Below are 18,641 nucleotides of genomic sequence, written 5' to 3'. Positions count from 1 at the left end.
TGGGGCCGCTGCGCTCCGGCGCGAGCCCCATGAAGGCAGCGACGACAATGGGTCTCCTCTTTGCTCCGTGGGGCTCGCGCCGAAGCACAGCGGCCCCAGGGAGGCGGCTACAGGCCTCCTCTTCGCTCCCTGGGGCCACTGCGCTCCGGCGCGAGCCCCAAGGAGCCGGTGGCGACAATGGGCCTCCTCTTCACTCCCTGGGGCTCGTGCCAAAGCGCAGCGGCCCCAGGGAGGCGGCAACAGGCCTCCTCTTCGCTCCCAGGGCCGCTGCACTCCGGCGTGAGCCCCAGGAAGGCGGCGGCGACGATGAGCCTCCTCTTTGCTTCTTGGGGCTTGCGCCGAAGCGCAGCAGCCCCAGGGAGCCGGTGACGGGCCTCCTCCTTGCTCCCTGGGGCCGCTGCGCTCCGGCGCGAGCCCCAGGGAGCCAGCAGCGACGACGATGGGCCTCGTTTTTGCTCCCTGGGGCTCGCTCCAAAGCGCAGTGGCCCCAGGGTGCCGGCGACGGGCGGCCTCCTTGCTATGCGTCGCTTTGGCAACGGGACTCCGAACAGCCCCGTTGCCAGAGCGACGTGTAGCATCATATCCTGGCGGCGGCGGTGCAACGCGTATTGCTGTCCCCCTCGGCAGGGATCCTGTGAAGACGCACGGATCCCCCACCGCGGCTTGGCGGCCCTAGTCATAACACACTGGAAAAGGGGCAGATATGAACAAGATGCAATTCAACAAGGATAAGCACAGAGTTCAACATCTGGGTAACCACCATGAGAACCATGCATAATTGATGGGGGATACACTTCTGGGTGGTAGTGTGTGTGAACAAGATCTTGGAGTACTGGTGGACTAAATATGAGCAGTCAGTGTGATACAGCAGCAAAAAAGGCTAATGGGGTGTATCAGTAGAGGCATAACATCCAAACCACAAGATGTCACAGTCCTGCTGTACATTGCATTGGTCAGGCCACGCCTGTAGTACTGTGTGCAGTTCTGGAGGCCTCACTTCAAAAAGGATGTGGGCCGAATGGAGCAGGTGTAGAAGAGAGTACCTGAGGATGATTGGGAGCCTAGAGACCAAGCCCTATGAGGAAAGCCTGGGGGACTTAGGGCATAAACGTACCCGATGGATATTAAGGGGAAAAAATTACCATAAGAGTAGTTCAGGAGTGGAACTGACTGCCTAGGGAGGTGGTGAGCTCTCTCTCACTGGCAGTCTTCAAGCAGCAGCTAGATGAACACTTGTAAGGGATGCTTTAGGCAGATCCTACATTAAGCAGGAGGTTGGACTAGATGACCTGTATGGCTCCTTCTAACTCTATGATTCTATTATTTTATCCAAGCCACAGAATTAGAAATCCACACATAGCTTCGATTGACTCAGTGTACAAGCAAGCTCACTCTGCATGTATATGTGCTTCTTTGTGCGTGAGAAAGGGAGACAGAGAGAGCATGCTAAATTAAAATTTTAAAAGCAAGACTAAAAAGGTATATGAATTATGAGAACAGAAAATATTTTCGTATTCATGATGTTATATTATTTAACTTTTTCATTCTGTCTTTCTTGATTACCTTTTACAGAGATGATTCGTTCTGCCACCCCTTTCCCATTAGTCAGTCTCTTCTTTATGTTTATTGGATTCATTCTGAGCAATATTGGGCACATTCGTCCCCATAGAACCATTCTGGCTTTTGTGTCTGGAATCTTTTTCATTCTGTCTGGTAAGTTTCAAAATGGTAGCATCGTTGAGTTATATTCGTTCTTATTTAAATTCTGGCCTCTCATATTCACACATAAGAAAGATAATGGCATTTCAGGACCTTGCTATACTTTACAAAAGTCTTATATTTGTAGGTGGAGTCATCCTGAACTTATCCAAGGCAGGCACCACTGGCTGTATTGCACAAATTATATTTTGCAGCAGAGCCAATAGTGGCTCCCTGGGGCAATCTGAAGGTGCTAAAATGGCACCCGTTTGGCAGGGAGGCAGAAGCAGCATCTCCTTGTGTGCATTAGTAATGAGCAGAAAGGGGATCAATGTGTATCTGGGAGCCACAAAACTCCCCTCAGACATTTACAATAATTTAAAAAGCTAGTGGGTAATAGATTTTTACTTTGTTCTGTATTGAGACCATCCAGTGAGATACAGTGCCCTGGTTTTGCATTAGCCTCAGAATTAAAAGTTCGAAATGTTCCACAGTCAGCTCTCTTTACCTGAAATAATAAAAAATGATAAATATCAGGTATGTTAGATTCTTGGCAATGAATTCAAAGTAAATGTTCATGCATTTTTGTATGTGGTACTCCCAAGGGTCAGGGTTGGATCAGGTCTGATGAGGAGGATGAGGAGGACTCATCAGACCCAGTCCTGACACCCAGTATGCACAATGTAAGTGTATGTCCAAAGGAATAATGTCCATAAGAGCTGCTATTAGAAATTACTGTATGTCTCTGAATGTAACAAAAAGTACATTTTGGCAAAGAATTTGTTTATTTAGAAGTGTGTGCCCAACCTTTCCTTCAAATGGGGACCCAAAGCAGCTTACAACATTGTCCCTCCAATTATATGTTCACAACAGCCTTGTGACAGTGGTTATGCTAAGAGTGTGTGGCGGGCCTAAAATCATCCAGTGAGTTTCCATGGCAGAATAGGGATGCTAATCCATGTCTCCCAGTCTGATACTCTAACCTCTGCACCATGGGGTATGTGCATGTTACTCATCCATATGTATTGCTGGGAGAGTTGCTTTGTTTGTTTACTGATTTGAGCCTGACTCATCTCAAAGCTTCAGAGCAGCAAATAAAGCAGATATTGACAAGACAGAATGGGATTTTGTCTGAATGGTTTATATTTCCTCACTCTCTCCTGACTTGAATCCCTATGGGCTGGTCTTAAAAGTGCTTTCCACACAGATAGTAATATATGTAGTTAGATGCAGTCTCCTGTAAAACAGGTTGTATCAACCCTGTGCTCAGGGCTATTTTTGGGCAGGAACGCACAGGAACAGAGTTCCGGCTGGCTCCTGAGTTGACGACGCCGAGCAGGAACTCATTAGCATAATAGGCCACACCCAACAGCAGAAACTCATTAGGATTGGCTACATTAGGGGCGTGTGGCCTAACATGCAAAGAAGTTCCTGCTACAAAAAAAAGCTCTGGGTTTTGACAACAAACAAGGTAAACAGAATAAGAAGCAAAAGGTTGGTGTGGCTGGATGACCACACTTCTGGTAACATGTGGGTGCGACCTAATATGCTAATGAGTGGTGCTGTCAGGGGTGTGGCCCAATATTCTAAAATGAGTTTCTGCTGTTGGGTGTGGCCTATTATGCTAATAAGTTCCTGCTGGGCTTTTTCTACAAAAAAAGCCCTGCCTGTGCTGCTTCAGACATCCTTCCTTTAAATCAGACAGTGTGTGTGACTAGTGTGACTAGTCCAAGGGGATTTGAATCTTGGTCTCCCAGATCCTTTCTGGTGCTCGAACTGCTACACCACATTGGCTCTACAGCCTATTTTAATTCTCAGAATTCTGCTGCGCCCCTCGGCTGCATATGCAGTACGGGATATTCAGAAAGCTGAGGGGGTTGCATCAAACTGGTCTGTATAAAAGTACGCTTATTCATTTTGTGTTCTTGCTTCTCCAGGTTTATCTCTAGTTGTGGGGCTTGTACTCTACATCTCCAGCATCAACGATGAAATTCTCAATAGAACTAAAGACTCTGAGACGTACTTCACTTACAAATATGGATGGTCATTTGCTTTTTCGGCTATCTCTTTTCTCCTGACAGAGGTAGGCCTCGGTTGTGAGCTCACTTAAAATGGCTATGAGAAATGCCTGTAGACTCAGAACATTAGGAAGCTTTGCTGTTGTTCAGTCACACAGTCGAGTCCCACTCTTCACGACCCCATTGACCAGATCACGGCAGGCCCTCCTGTCTTCCGCCGTCCTCTGAAGTTGGCTCAATTCCATGTTCGTTGCATCGATGACACTGTCTAACCATCTCATCCTTTGCCGTCCCCGTCTTCTTTGACCTTCAATCTTTCCCAGCATCAGGGTCTTCTCCAGTGAGTGCTCCCTTCTCATTTGGTGGCCAAAGTATTTGAGCTTCAGTTTCATTATCTGGCCTTCCAGGGAACAGTCAGGGTTGATTTCTTTGAGGATTGACTGATTTGTTCTTCTTGCAGTCCAAGGGACTCTCAAGAGTCTTCTCCAGCACCATAGTTCAAAAGAATCTATTCTTCGGCGCTCGGCCTTCCTTATAGTCCAACTCTCACAGCCATACATGACTACTGGGAATACCATTGCTTTGACCATGCGGACTTTTGTTGGCAGGGTGATGTCTCTACTTTTTATCATGCTGTTTAGGTTCGCCATCGCTTTCCTCCCAAGGAGCAGGCGTCTTTTAATTTCATGGCTGCAGTCACAGTCTGCGGTGATCTGGGATCCCAGGAACGTGAAGTCTGTCACTACTTCCACAGCTTCCCCTTCTATTTGCCAAGGAGTGATGGGGCCGGATGCCATGATCTTAGTTTTTTTGATGTTGAGCTTCAAGCCCACTTTTGCGCTCTCCTCTTTTACTCTGAGCAAGAGGCTCTTTAGATCCTTTTCACTTTCAGCCATTAGAGTGGTATCATCTGCATATCTGAGGTTGTTGATCTTTTCCCCAGCAATCTTAATTCCCGCTTGTGATTCATCCAGGCCAGCATTTCGCATGATGTACTCTGCATATATATTAAATAAGCAAGGTGACAGTATACATCCTTGTCGTACTCCTTTTCCTATGCTGAACCAATCAGTTGTTCCGTATCCGGTTCTAACTGTCGCTTCTTGGCCCTTATACAGGTTTCTCAAGAGACATGTGAGGTGGTCTGGTACTCCCATCTCTTTAAGGACCTGCCATAGTTTGTTGTGATCCACACAGTCAAAGGCTTTAGCATAGTCAATGAAGCAGAAGTAGATATTTTTCTGGTACTCTCTTGCTTTCTCCATAATCCAGCGAATGTTGGCAATATGATCTCTCGTTCCTCTACCTCTTCGAAACCCAGCTTGTACTTCTGGTAGTTCTCTATCCACGTACTGTTGAAGCCTAGCTTGTAGGATCTTGAGCATGACCTTGCTAGCGTGTGATATGAGTGCAATTGTGCGATAGTTTGAACATTCCTTGGCATTGCCCTTCTTTGGGATTGGAATGTATACTGATCTTTTCCAATCCTGTGGCCACTGTTGCGTTTTCCAAATTTGCTGGCAAATGGAGTGCAGAACTTTAACAGCATCATCTTCTAAGACTTTGAATAGCTCAGCTGGGATACCATCACCTCCACTAGCTTTGTTGTTAGTAATGCTTTCTAAGGCCCATTTAACTTCACATTCCAGGATGTCTGGCTCGAGGTCAGTGATTATACCGTCGTGGTTGTCAAGGACATCGAGGTCTTTCTTGTATAGTTCTTCTGTGTATTCTTGCCATCTTTTCCTAATCTCTTCTGCTTCTGTTAGGTCCCTACCGTTTTTGTCCTTTATCATGGCCAGCTTTGCATGGAACGCTCCCTTGATTTCTCCAATTTTCTTGAAGAGATCTCTAGTCCTTCCCATTCTATTGTTTTCTTCTATTACTTTGCACTGTTCATTCAGGAAGGCCTCCTTATCTCTCCTTGCTGTTCTCTGGAAATCTGCATTCAGTTGGGTAAATCTTTCCTTTTCGCCTTTGCCTTTCGCTTTCCTTCTTTCCTCTGCTATTTGTAAAGCCTCATCAGAAAGCCACTTTGCTTTCTTGCATTTCTTTTTCTTTGGGATGGTGGTGATTGCTGCCTCCTGTACAATGTCACGAACCTCCGTCCATAGTTCTTCAGGCACTCTATCTATCAAATCCAGACCCTTGAATCTATTCTTCACCTCTACTGTATATTCATCAGGGATGCGATCTAGGTCAAACCTGAATGGCCTCGTGGTTTTCCCAATTTTCTTCAGTTTAAGTCTGAATTTTGCAATGAGTAGCTCATGATCTGAACCACAGTCAGCTCCAGGTCTTGTTTTTACTGACTGGATAGAGCTTCTCCATCTTTGACTGCAAATTATATAGTCAATCTGATTTCGGTGTTGCCCATCTGGTGATGTCCATGTGTAGAGTCGCCTCTTAGGTTGTTGGAAAAGGGTGTTCGCTATGACCAGTGTGTTCTCTTGACAAAACTCTGTTAACCTTTGCCCTGCTTCATTTTGCTTTCCAAGGCCAAACTTGTCTGTTATTCCAGTTACCTTTTGACTTCCTACTTTAGCATTCCAGTCCCCTATGATGATGAGGACATCATTTTTTGGTGTTAGTTCTAGGAGGTGTTGTAGGTCTTCATGGAACCGGTCCACTTCAGCCTCTTCTGCATCAGTGGTTGGGGCATAGACTTGGATTACTGTGATGCTGAATGGTTTGCCTTGGAATCGGACTGAAATCATTCTGTCATTTTTGAGATTGTATCCCAGTACTGACTTTTGCACTCTCTTGTTGACTATAAAGGCCGCACCATTTTTTCTACGAGATTCCTGGCCACAGTAGTAGATATAATGGTCTTCTGAGTTAAATTCGCCCATTCCTGTCCACTTTAGTTCACTGATTCCCAAGATGTCGATGTTCAGTCTTGCCATCTCATTTTTGATCACGTCAAGCTTACCTTGATTCATAGATCTTACATTCCAGGTTCCTATGCAGTATTGTTCTTTGAAGCATCGGACTTTCCTTTCACCATCAGACACATCCACAACTGTGCGTCCTTTCGGCCTTGGCCCAGCCGCTTTACTCTTTCTGGGGTTATTTGTACTTGCCCTCTGCTCTTCCCCAGTAGCATATTGGACACCTTCCAACCTGAGGGGCTCATCTTCTGGCATCATATCTTTTAGCCATTTGATACTGTCCATGGGGTTTTCTTGGCAAAGATACTGGTGTGGGTTGCCATTTCCTTCTCTATGAGCCTAACATGGTACCTGGTTCAAGTATTTATTTTTATTAAAATGCCTCAGTACTAGTTTTCCTCAGTGTGGTGAACTCAATGCCATTTACAAAAACAACTATCCAACTTATCATAAGAGAGACCACTTCATACTTTATCCATAAAAACCCAACAGTCGAAAATCAATAGACTTGCAAACTACAAACACAGCCAACTGAATTAAGTTAAATTAAAAGCAATTTTAAAACAGTTCACTTTATAACAGTTGTGGCAAATGGGAAAAGAAGATACTGTTTGGACTTTCACTGGAACTCTGTTCCAGAGCTCAGCAACAAATACCTTGGAACAGGCCATGACAGTTGTCACTTTCCTGTGGGAAGGTAGAAAGAGATGGGAAATGAGTAGATGTAGTTCACACAGTTGACAGGTAGGCTTGTATGGGGAGAGGGAGCCCTTCCTATAGGATGGGTTCAGGCAACACAGGTATTTAAAGCTTAAAACCAGGACCTTAAATTGAGCCCAGAAGCTAACAGGCCGCCAGTGCAAACACTCTAAAACTGGATTGTCTTTAAGGTAGCCAATGAATAGCATTCTATTGTAATCTAGGCCTGAGATTACAGTAGTGTGGATTGGTGTTCCTAGTCTATCTGAGTCAAAACAGGGAGTCAGTTTGCAACCCAGCTGTTAAGAGACCATTTGGCAACAACATTTATCTGTTTCTCCATCAATGGAATAGGGTCCAATAGTATGCTCAGGTTCTTCATTTCATCTACCAGTGATAGAGTCACTCCATCCAAGGCAGATGAGTAACTCCCCTTATTGTATTGTATGTTACCTTTTCAACCCTCATTTGGTTCTACAAGTATCAGCATGTAATTCAGAAAATCTTAGGACCCAGCCATATGAAAGGTAAGTGACTGTAGATGGACAACAGAGGGTTCTGTCCTGCCAGTGGGCTAGTTGTGTGTAAGGTGCTGTTAAGTCACAGCCAACTTACAGCAACCCCAGCAAAGGGCTTTCAAGACAAGTGAGATGGCAGAGGTGTTTTGCCATTGCTTTCCTCTGCAGAGTACTCCTTGGTGGTCTCCCTTCCAAGTATCAAGCCTGCTTAGCTTCTGAGATCTGATGAGATTTGGCACTGCCATGTCACCTTCCCTCCCAGTGGGCTAATTATCTCATTAAAACTCAAGGAACTGCAAACCCCCCTGAAGCTATGCAGCACACTGCTTCTGAACTTGTATGAACATACAAATAATGAGTCAGTCTCTCCGCTCAGTGCTGTCTCCTTTGACTTGTAGCAGCTGTCCAGGATGTCTGGAATACATGCTGCCAAACACACTTTAACTGGTGATGCCAAGGATTGACCCAAGGACCTTCTGTGTACAAAGCATGACCACTGACCCCCCCCTTGTAGCAGCTGTCCAGGATGTCTGGAATACATGCTGCCAAACACACTTTAACTGGTGATGCCAAGGATTGACCCAAGGACCTTCTGTGTACAAAGCATGCCCCCTGCCCCCCCCAGCCCCGGCCTTAAATGTTTTGAATATACAAAGTTGCTATATACCAACTGAGACCACTGGCCCGCCTAATTCAGTATAGCCTGCCATACAGATAATGGCTCTCCAATGTCTGGAGCTGAGAATGGCCTCTCTTAATACCCCTGTCTTTATCTGGGAAGTATGGGGGATTGAATTTGGAGCCTTCTGCATACAAAGCATGTGCAAACCACAAGCCACTGCTCCCTCTACCCCTGCTTCGCCTTCATGTATTTAATTAAGAACTGGATTAGTTTTGGTGGGTTGCTTAATTTCCTTTTTACAAATTAATTATTTCTCAAGGTTACATTTCAGTGACAAAGTAGCTTTTAGCAAACTCTTGCAGTATGACTGCCCCTTTCACTGGAAAGCTGTATAATGGCATCCCAAGGTATGAGGCCTGATACTTGGTAGATTTAAAAGATTGTTTACATGTCCTCTTGCAAGGAGTGTTTGCTTGTTTATGCTTTTATTTTATTTTTTTGCTACATGAGGGACTCAATAGAGAATGTTTATGTAGGCAAACCCAATACAATTACATTTTTAGAATACTTTCTATGCCAAATTCAGGACACTTCTGCATTGCCTAGCTCGTTGTACTTGCTGGGGATTTTGGCCAAATTGCTCATTTATGCTCTATATAATAATTCTGTTTTGGTCATGGACTCTCCTGAACATTCCACACGCTCCCAAATCTGCTCGCTCCCTGATCTGTCACTCAGAAGCTGTCCCTATCCACTAGCTGCGTTGCCCAAGTCTCGCTTCCAATATTCTAAACTGTTTGCTGTTCCTCTCCCCCCAATAGAACACAGAGGTCATTTGCATATGTGGCCTGATTGGCCTTTGCCTCTAACATTCTAAACAGTTTGTTGTTGCGAGTCATTGAATGTGTCCTGAGGTAAAATACATATCCCAATTTACCTTAAACGGTCACTGGAGTTGCCAAAATACATATCCCAATCTTCCCTTAAATGGTCACTGAAGTTGCCAATCTCCCTGTGAGTCCTGGAGATCTGCCAGAAATCACTGTGTTCCCCAGCCACAGTACATCATTTCCCCCATATAAAATTTCCCAGCTATTACAATGGCTGCTTTGGGCAGTGGACTATGATATTATACCCTGCTGAAGTCCCTCCACACCCCAAACCCTGCCCTCCCCAGGCTCTACCCCTCATATCTACAGGTCTGGCCCTCCCCTTAGTATTGCCAGCTATTGCCAGCCTCCAGGCAGCACCTAGAGATCTCCAAGATCAGTTGTCCTGGAGAAAATGGCTGCTTTGGGCAATGGACTCTATGGAATTGTACCCTGCTGAGGTCCCTCTGCACCCCAAACCCTGCCCTCCCCAGGCTCTACCTCTCAAATCTACAGGTATTTCTCAACTCAGAATTGGCAACCCTGTAACTGGCTATGGAACCACTTTCCAGACCCTTGGAACCCAGAAGACATTGCATAGGAGGAGGTGCTTTTCTACCTTAGCTGCCACTGCATAACCCCAAATCAACATAAGTCAGGGATGGAGGGAACTATAGCTGTTACCATGAGGCTGTCCTCCCATACCCACTTGGGGCAGCAAAATGACTTGAGACAGCCCTGCCTTATAGCTAAGCAGAAGGAAATAAACATGGCTTGTCTCCCTCTATTTCCCCCATCCCTCTGCCGCCCTACCAGCCATAGTCGGGACACTCAGCTGGAGCTTCCTCCTGGAGCTCATTGTATTTCTTCCCACAACGAGCCTTACTCCTAGTTAACGATATTGATGTTGCAAGTAGAACCACACAACAATGATGTGAGGTCCCTTCTGGTAGGGCAAAAAATATAATACTGAAAACCTCTGCCCTGATCCTATGAACTGTGCCAAATGTGTGATTTGTATAATGCTAGTTAAGGTGCCTAATGTGGGGGGGGGGGGATTCCCTCTCCTCTTGAGCACTAATACTGATCCTGGGATAGCAGTTCCCATTAGTACTATTAATAACACTAGTACTAGGACCAGTGGTCCCTGCCAACTCCTTTTTGGCACAGTTATGCTCCATATAAGAGGTGTTCTGCTATATTAAACCAGTGGTACATGAAGGCCAACATCCTGTTTCACACAGTAGCCAACCAGCTGCCCTGGAGGGCCAACAAACAGCTCCTTCATCATTGCTAGTAACTAGTGATGCCATCTGTGCTCATGGCCATCACTGCATCCATTGGCACTAAATTCCATAATTAACAATGCAATCCTAAGCAGGTCTACTTGGAATCCTACTGAAGTCTACTCAATGGGGCTTATTTCCAGGGAAGCACTCTTGGGATTGCACTGTAAATTACTTAAAAGTGAAATACTGTTCAAAAGTAGTGTTCAGACTCATTTGAATGCTGATAGGACAAGAAGGGGGAAGAACCCTGTAGTCCCTATTCCCTTGCATAGTATACTATGATCTGTTCAATTGTTGGTGCTTTGGCAATATCCAGTATTTGGAGGGTGGTGTGGTGGAAGATTCTTGGCTAGCAGATTAGAGCTACCTGATTTCACTAGACATAAGATATACCTGTTAGGCATACCTGAACCACTGCAGCTTTTTTGGATCAAGATGATTCTTACAACAACCTAAAACTGGAAGTAGATTGCATTTCACAAGTGTTCATATTACCAAACTTCTCCTTTTCAAATCTCCCAACAGTCTTGCAGTCAAAACACAATCCCAGCCTGAAAGACACAGCATATGCTCACCAACATAAGGGTAACAGCATCCTGACTCCAGACACTTCGGTGCTGGAAAATATGCACTGGCTGCCCTTTTGTTTTCAGGCACAATTCTATGTGCTGGATCTTTAGGGCTTTAAATGTTTTGGTGCTAACAAACTTTCTTTCTCTCATTCTGTCCAGTCTTCTAGCTAAGCTCTTCTTCTCAAGCGTAGCTCTCTATGCCCCACATTTAGAGGCGAGGCAAGACAGCAACTAGATACAGGGCTTTTTCAATAATGGTACCTCACCCGTGGAATGTTGACGCTTGCATGGTACCTATGCTAGTCTCTTTTAGGCACCAGGTCTTTTTTACCCAGGCTTTTAACTAAGGGGTTATAGCCTGAAAACGGTCAGATTCAATTTAAGCAGCCCAGGGTGCGATCAGATGGGCTGTTCAGTCTGATGTCATCCCTTCTACCTGATGGATTTAATGTGCATATCCAGACAGTGACATCTGTCTTCTGTTTCCAAGTCATCGGTCCCCCGTCCTCACCCCCGACTTTGCTGACACCGAAGAAAGTCCAGTATTTACAGGTCAAATTGTTCTACAGTGTATTTCCTGCCATCTGATCACTTTGTTGCATGCTCAAGCCATTTGTGAGGTCTGTGACTTCTGCTCCCTGGCCGCCATTTTTTTCCACAGTTAGCAATACGTGCATAACCACATATTCGCTCCTGGCGAATAAGCAGTTTTGCACAAACACAAAGTAGACTTTTTAAAAGAAACAAGGGTGGCATGTCTGGTCACACCCTCTCCAGAACAAATAGCTCTGGAGAAATTAGAGGCACAGCCAGACTGTGCCAAGCCTGCCATCTGATCACAGCCCCAGTGTTTTATTGTTTTCTGCTGTAGCTTGGTTTTTAATGCTGAGTTTTTAATATATTTTTTTTACATTTTAGGGTTTTGTTTTGCTTTGTAAGGCACCTCAGGTGGATTTCCTGGAGAGACATCAAGTACATTTTATAAATGCATAAAGGGAGGAAGGCCAGAGAGAGCTGTAATTTGACTGACTGGACTGTTTGGATCCCTAGTGAGAGATATAATGTGAAACCATGGTTCATTTCAATTTAGTTGTGAAACCACAATTCACCAATAACCATTAAAATCCTACTTTGCTTTGACAAACAGTGGTTTCCTTTATTTTCCCTGCAGAGTAAGGTTGCCAACTGTGCGTTGGGAAATTCCTGAAGATTTGGGAGTGGAGCTTTGGGAGGGCAGGGTGTGGGGAGGGACCTCAGTAGAGTATAATGCCATAGAGTCCACCCTCCAAAGTGACCATTTTCTCCAGGGAAACTGATCTCTGTAGTCTGGAAAGCAGTTAAAATCCGGGAAACCTCCAGGCCCCAGCCGTAACCGTAATGGACAACAGTTAGCAGTGACCACTGTCAGATGATCACACTAACTGTAACATAGTTAATTAAACCATTGTTTTACATGATGTCTACATTGGGCCATTCTTTCAGTGGCTGGCCATTCAAGTACCTTCAAGCAACATGATTGTAGCTTTTGTTCTCTCCCCCCCCCACTTCAGAGTGCAGGTGTCATGTCTGTCTACCTGTTCATGAAGAGATACACTGCTGAAGAGATGTATAGGCCTCATCCTGGCTTCTACCATCCACGGCTTAGCAACTGTTCTGACTACTCTGGCCAGTTCCTCCACCCAGACGCGTGGGTACGCGGGCGCAGTCCTTCTGACATCTCCAGTGATGCTTCCCTTCCGATGAACAGTAATTACCCTGCTCTACTTAAATGCCCAGATTATGACCAGATGTCATCCTCTCCATGCTGAATGGCAAGTATATACCCTCACTTTGGGAGTGAATGAAAAGCAGGTGGAGGTTGTAATGTCCTGAGTCTGTATTTCACAAAAACGACACTTTGCCAGAACAGCCCCCTCCCATTTATACAATTAGCAAATGATATCATTATCTAGAGATGGTTTCCCCCCTTCTGTAATGCATATATGCATATCCAATTAAACTACAGCTGCTGTTTTGATCCTGCAGCTGTTCCATATACCCAAATCTCTTGGAGCCAGAGAGAAAATATGGGTGTGGAAGAGACACAGGATCATACCCAAGAGAGCTTGAAACCAGAAGGACAGCACCAGGAAGGAAAACAAAGAGTCTTATTTAAAAAAAAAAAAAATCAAAGGTTTGTGGGTTTGTTTAGTTTTATTTGTGAAACATTATCAGAATAAAGAAGTAAATAGTAAGTAAATATTAAGTAGTAAGGAGTAAATCTTATGATTAATAATTAAAGAACCGCAGATTGCACTATTGTGTGGCATTTTGTTTAAAAAGATGGACATCTAGCTATGGCTTGGAGATATATTATGTTGGAACATACATAGATGATAATTTCCTCTCAGCTATTTGAAATAAGATAAGACCCATGAAGTCCAACTTCCAAAGTGGCCATTTTCTCAAGGTAAACTGATCTCTGTTACCTGGAGATCAGTTGTAATAGTGGGAGATGTCAAGTCACCACCAGGAGGTTGGCAACCCTATGGAACTAGGGATATGACTATTTATACCCGGTGAGAATCAAGCCCTCTGTCTTTAATCAAAGAAGTAATTTTCATTAATTTTACTATATGCTACCTTTTGGTAATCAATCACAATGAATTTGCTTGGAATATCTGCTTGAGCTCCAGAGGATTTATTTATGCTGGTGTTCAGCTGTCTCCTTTTGTAAATAAAGTATACCGAAAAGAAACATTTGTATCCGTATATTGTACTGTGTGTATACTACCTCTTGTAAGGATTAGGGATTGTTCAAAGAAGTGCATCAAATGTGCAGATTCTCAGTCTGATCTTTTATTGCTCAGAACAGTTCGTAGATAAGCAAAAACTCTGTGTTCTCTTTTTGCTTTGAAATTACAATGTGTTGTAGTCAAAAATAAAGCTTTCAGCATATCTGTAATAACAATCACTGTTAAAGATAAAGAACTCCTTAGCAGCAAGGACTTATATATGGGATCTTATGCAGATGCTCATATCTGTATTTGCTTACCCTCCCAGTTATACATGTAATAGGAGCACTTACTTTCTCACTATATATAGTGATAGTTGATGTGTACTGAATTTCTAAGCATTAATGAAATATTTTCCTCCTGTTATATTTGATTCACTATTAGAATTCTAGTTTTTCAGCTGTTCATACTGTTTCACCATATCTAAAATACAAAAATATTGGCACTCCAGTCCAACAGCATGCATGGGGATTCCAGAAATCCTTCTTTAAAAGCTAAAATCCTTGCCACATTTGGATGTGGGAGAGTAAGTAGTGGAGTAAGTAGTGGCAAGACTCTTCCTCTGAACAGCCACTCACATGGGATTTTAGCTGTTAAAAAAAGCTCCATGCATGTTGCCCTGGCTGCATAATTAGTTGCACATGTAGCTCTCCATGGAGCAAGGGATATGTACTCAGAGGCATGCTTTGGTGCACGTACTATGGAGTGAAGTGGCAATGTGTAAGTAGCGATAAGGAATAGATTGTTTTTCATTTTTTTTAACTGACCTCCAAGGAAAGCAATTGACCTGTACCAGTTTCTTCCATCTACTCTAGATCTGGAGTTTCTCTTTTTCTTTCTTTATGTAACAGTTCAGTCGTTGAAGGGCATGCACTTGCTGTTCCTGATATGACAATATGATACAACAGTTCAAGGTGCATCTTCGTTTCAGCCAAGTGCTGTACAAAAACAAAATGATCGAGTCATTCCAAACTGAACAAATAGGTGCTATTAAGGCTCCATCTAATTACAGGCTGTGTTCATTCAGAGTTATCTTTTAAATAGAGAACCTTGTTTTGTATATTCTAAAACATGTAAATATTCTATTTTGTATTTTCTCTGAAATTATTTCTTCTTTTAAAGACAGTGTATATGATTATGTATTAAGTATGTATTAAGTATGTATTAAGACAATTTTTAGGAATGTTGAAAAATTAAAGTAGAAAAGTCTTTGATTATTTATGGTTAAAACAATGTCTCAGCAAGAAATTTTTGAATCAGGTCTCTGAGAAAATCTTTCCAATTGTTGATCGCTCAAGCTTCTGTCCCCATTTAACAGGTATTCAAACCCCAGTTCCAAACGAAGTTCACCAAAGCTCACACCCATAGCCCATTATCAGTGTCAGAATCTGAAGTTCTAATCAAGAATAAGTGGGTGAGAGAAGGTGATCTCTGGGTGTGTTTAAACTCCATCTGTCTTTTGAGAAATTCATGCCTGAAACTAATGCCAGGGAAAGCAAGATACAGGTGATACCTCAAGGTATTGATTCTAAGCACAAAATTCCCAGTCATTTAAGTATAATAGCTGAACATATTCACAAAAATCATGTTTGTTGAAACTGAATATGGCGATTAAATTATTTATTTTGGTTTTTCCTGCTTCAAAATAATGTGAGAAAAGTAGGAAGCAAAAGATATAATTGAAAAAGGAATTTAGGTTCTGATCACACAGAGAATTAGCCGCGCAACAGGCATCAATGCTGGGTGGATTTTAAGGGCACGATCACAAGGGAACATCTGGCAAGCATCTGGCACCTGTCAGCAACCCATTTCACTCCACCGAAGAAACAGAGTAAAAAGACACTGGGGGAAGTCCAGTAGCAAATGGGTTGCTACGGGCCACAGATGGACTTTACCCTGTGTGATCTCTCCAGCGTGCTCTCATGGCGTTGGAATGGTCTAATCAGGCCATCCTGACTCCATGCCATTGTTTTTTTCTCTTCTCAGTATGCGCATCATCTCATACTGCCATAGGAAGCCCTCAGTGTGGAGATGCGATTTATTGATCCTCCGTTTAAGCAAATCGAAAACGAACAGCAAATGATTGTGTCTGATTACGCAGTGGCGGGCTATGCCCACAGCTTCAAAGAACTGTGTGATCGTGCAACTGCAGGTCAATTTCCTCCGGGGTAAATAGCCTCTTTTTCACCATGCGTTATCTCACGTGTGTGTCCGCGACCTTGGTTTGCTGAAAGTACGTATGCCTATAAATACATTTAAGTAATATAATTCTCAAATATACATGCCTGGCATTTTGGACTGCTCTCCAGGTTAATAAAATCTCTGCTTGGAGAAGGGGAGAGAACTTAACCCACCCCTTTGGAGAAGGGGGAAGAACTTGACCCACCCCTTTATCTCTCCTGATAGATTTATCAGCATTTGTATGCAGGTAAACTGGAAAGCATTTGAACTGCCTTCTTCCCTTCCTGCCTGTTCTCTGCCTAGAAAAAAGAAACTTTTAAAACTCTGAGTGGAGGTTTTGCACATTTCAAACCTCTAAAGAAAAAATGCAATTCTTCACCCTCACAACTGAAGAGATACTGAAATAACTTGTAGGTGTGGGACTTGGTAAAAGAGTTCCAGACATTTCTTTCATTTTGATTTTTTTAAAAACACCCTGTTGATGTTTCTATTCATTTTTGACGGAAACCCCACCTGGAAATATGGCAACCTGACCAAGAGATGAAGGGTGGCTCTGACCCTGGTCTGGTGCCCTGGGTGTTTCAGGGCTGTGAGTCATCATTGTCATCATCATCACCTATTCTACTAACGAAGTCAGCCAAATATGAGGATACTTTAAACTGGTGACTGCAGCTGTGAACAGGCAAGACAGACCTGAAAAATGACCTGGGTTTGCAGAAAAATCTGAAATCTAACCCCCCCCCCATGATAAAAAACCCCAAATGAGAAATGGAGTGCCTGTAGCTGTGGCTGATCTTTGTGTTCCAGAAGCGCTAGTGTAAGGGCTATGAAGTGAACCAGCTCACCAAAGAAAGAAAAAGGAATGGCAGAGATACAAGAAAGATTAAGTAATGACAAATGTTTTCATAAAACTGAGTTCCTGAAATGAAGTCAATACTATCTTTTCTTGAGACTCTCAGCATTATGAAGAATCCTATTCTGGTGTGCCTTTATCAGGTAATAGCAAAAGCACTGTTCATGGAATTCTACTGATGATGTACTCATTTTAGTCCTGGTCATTAAGACCTGCTGAAAATCAGTTTTTTGAAGGTTGGGGAGTCATTACAGTATATTAACCCAACTTCTTCATAATCTATATATCTAATTCTCAACAGTCCCCTCTGTGTGCAAATACTTATTTTTGTAAACAAAGAGCACACTCTCCCCTAACAGGTTTTTCTGCAAACTCAGGGGACTCTGTGGGTCTCCATAAAAATCCAAAAAGTTTTTTAAAAACTCAGGGAGGATTGAATCTCTCTCCCCCCCATACCTTACAAAATGGCCACTGCAGGGATCTACTCAAGGCCCCACTGCATGGAAAGTGAAAGATAGACTGCCAGAGAGACAGAGACAGAGAAAGATGATCAGTGTGGGAAGAGGGCAGGAAACAAAAGCAGAACTGGCGATGGGAGGATTTCTCCTGCAGTGTGAATAACTAAATAGCAGGGGGTTGGGTTAAAAAGGTGGGAGTAGGCTTGCCAAGCCCCCTTTGAGGGCGGGGGAAACCCCACTTTAAATACCCCTTCCCTGCTTTTTAAAAATTGGGCCCTGGGGGAAAAAATGGCGGCCAGAAAGTGACGCTCTAGGATTTAAGTCCATTAAGTCTCTATGGCTCTGAAAACCAGAGGGACAAGGGCTAGAGCGTCAGTTTCCACTTCCCTCTAGTGTGCGCCAGTGCGAGGTCTCATGGTGGGCGTGGACATCTGGTGCTTTAGTTTTTGTCCTTGTGGCGTGGCCAGCGGTCTCTGAGCCTCACTGCCTGGCCTCACTGCAGCAGTTCCTGAAGCCCCCCCCCCAGCCTAGTGTGATGGTAAGTACCGGGGACCGTAAGGTTTTGGGCTGCTGGGGGTGGGTGCCGGGCCCGACCCTGGCCTTGCCTCTACTCAGTTGCGCTGCTCAGCCAGCTATTCCTGCGTGCCCCATTGCTTCCCTGAGCCTCTCTGCTATTGCAGACGAGGCGCCCAAGGAAGCAGTGGCGGGAGGGGGCATATTTTAATCCCTTTCTTTCCTTCCCCGAGATCAGGGAAGGAAAGAAAGGAATTGTAAACATGCTGCTTCCCTTTCTAAACTTTTCCAGCCCCTCCTCGCCCTTTCGCTCCCCCCCCCAAAAAAAAAGAGAGAGGGAAGGAAGGGATGCTTCTGGCTGCCTGTCTGTCTACTTTCTTTCCTATTGACTTTCTGTCTGTCTGTCTTTCCTTCCTTTCATTTTTCTTTCTTTTACTCCTCTCTCCCCATCTGTTTTCTACCTCTCGCTTCCTTTCTTTCTCTTTCTTTCTCTCTGTCTTTTTCTTACTTTGTCTTTCTTCTCTTTCTTTATCTCTCTTTTTCTCTGTGTCTCTCTTCCTCTTGTCTCCTTCTCCCCCCCCCTTTTTGTGTTTCTGTCTTTCTTGTTTTCTTTCTGTCTCTCTATCTTTCTCAGTCCATATTCTTTTGGAGCAGAGGTCCATCAGTGGCTATTAGCCACAAGGTAC

At 44.0% G+C, this 18,641-nt stretch overlaps 1 protein-coding gene across 1 annotated transcript in view; it reads left to right on the top strand.

Annotated features, from left to right (window-relative positions):
- The window catches only part of CACNG5 (calcium channel, voltage-dependent, gamma subunit 5), a gene marked incomplete at its 5' end in the record, with an annotated part of 21,566 nt that extends 8,342 nt beyond the window's left edge, over positions 1-13,224 (top strand). The window contains 3 exons of the mRNA XM_015408311.1: positions 1,573-1,713; positions 3,636-3,781; positions 12,727-13,224. Coding sequence (XP_015263797.1) covers positions 1,573-1,713; positions 3,636-3,781; positions 12,727-12,984 — 545 coding nt within the window. The remainder of the gene's footprint in view (positions 1-1,572; positions 1,714-3,635; positions 3,782-12,726) is intronic.
- Between the last annotated feature and the right edge of the window lie 5,417 nt (positions 13,225-18,641).

This window comes from Gekko japonicus, unplaced genomic scaffold (assembly GCF_001447785.1).
Source record: "Gekko japonicus isolate JY-2015 unplaced genomic scaffold, Gekko_japonicus_V1.1 scaffold421, whole genome shotgun sequence".
In the NCBI taxonomy this organism is placed as follows: Eukaryota; Metazoa; Chordata; class Lepidosauria; order Squamata; family Gekkonidae; genus Gekko; species Gekko japonicus.
This window is presented reverse-complemented; position numbering and strand designations above follow the sequence as displayed.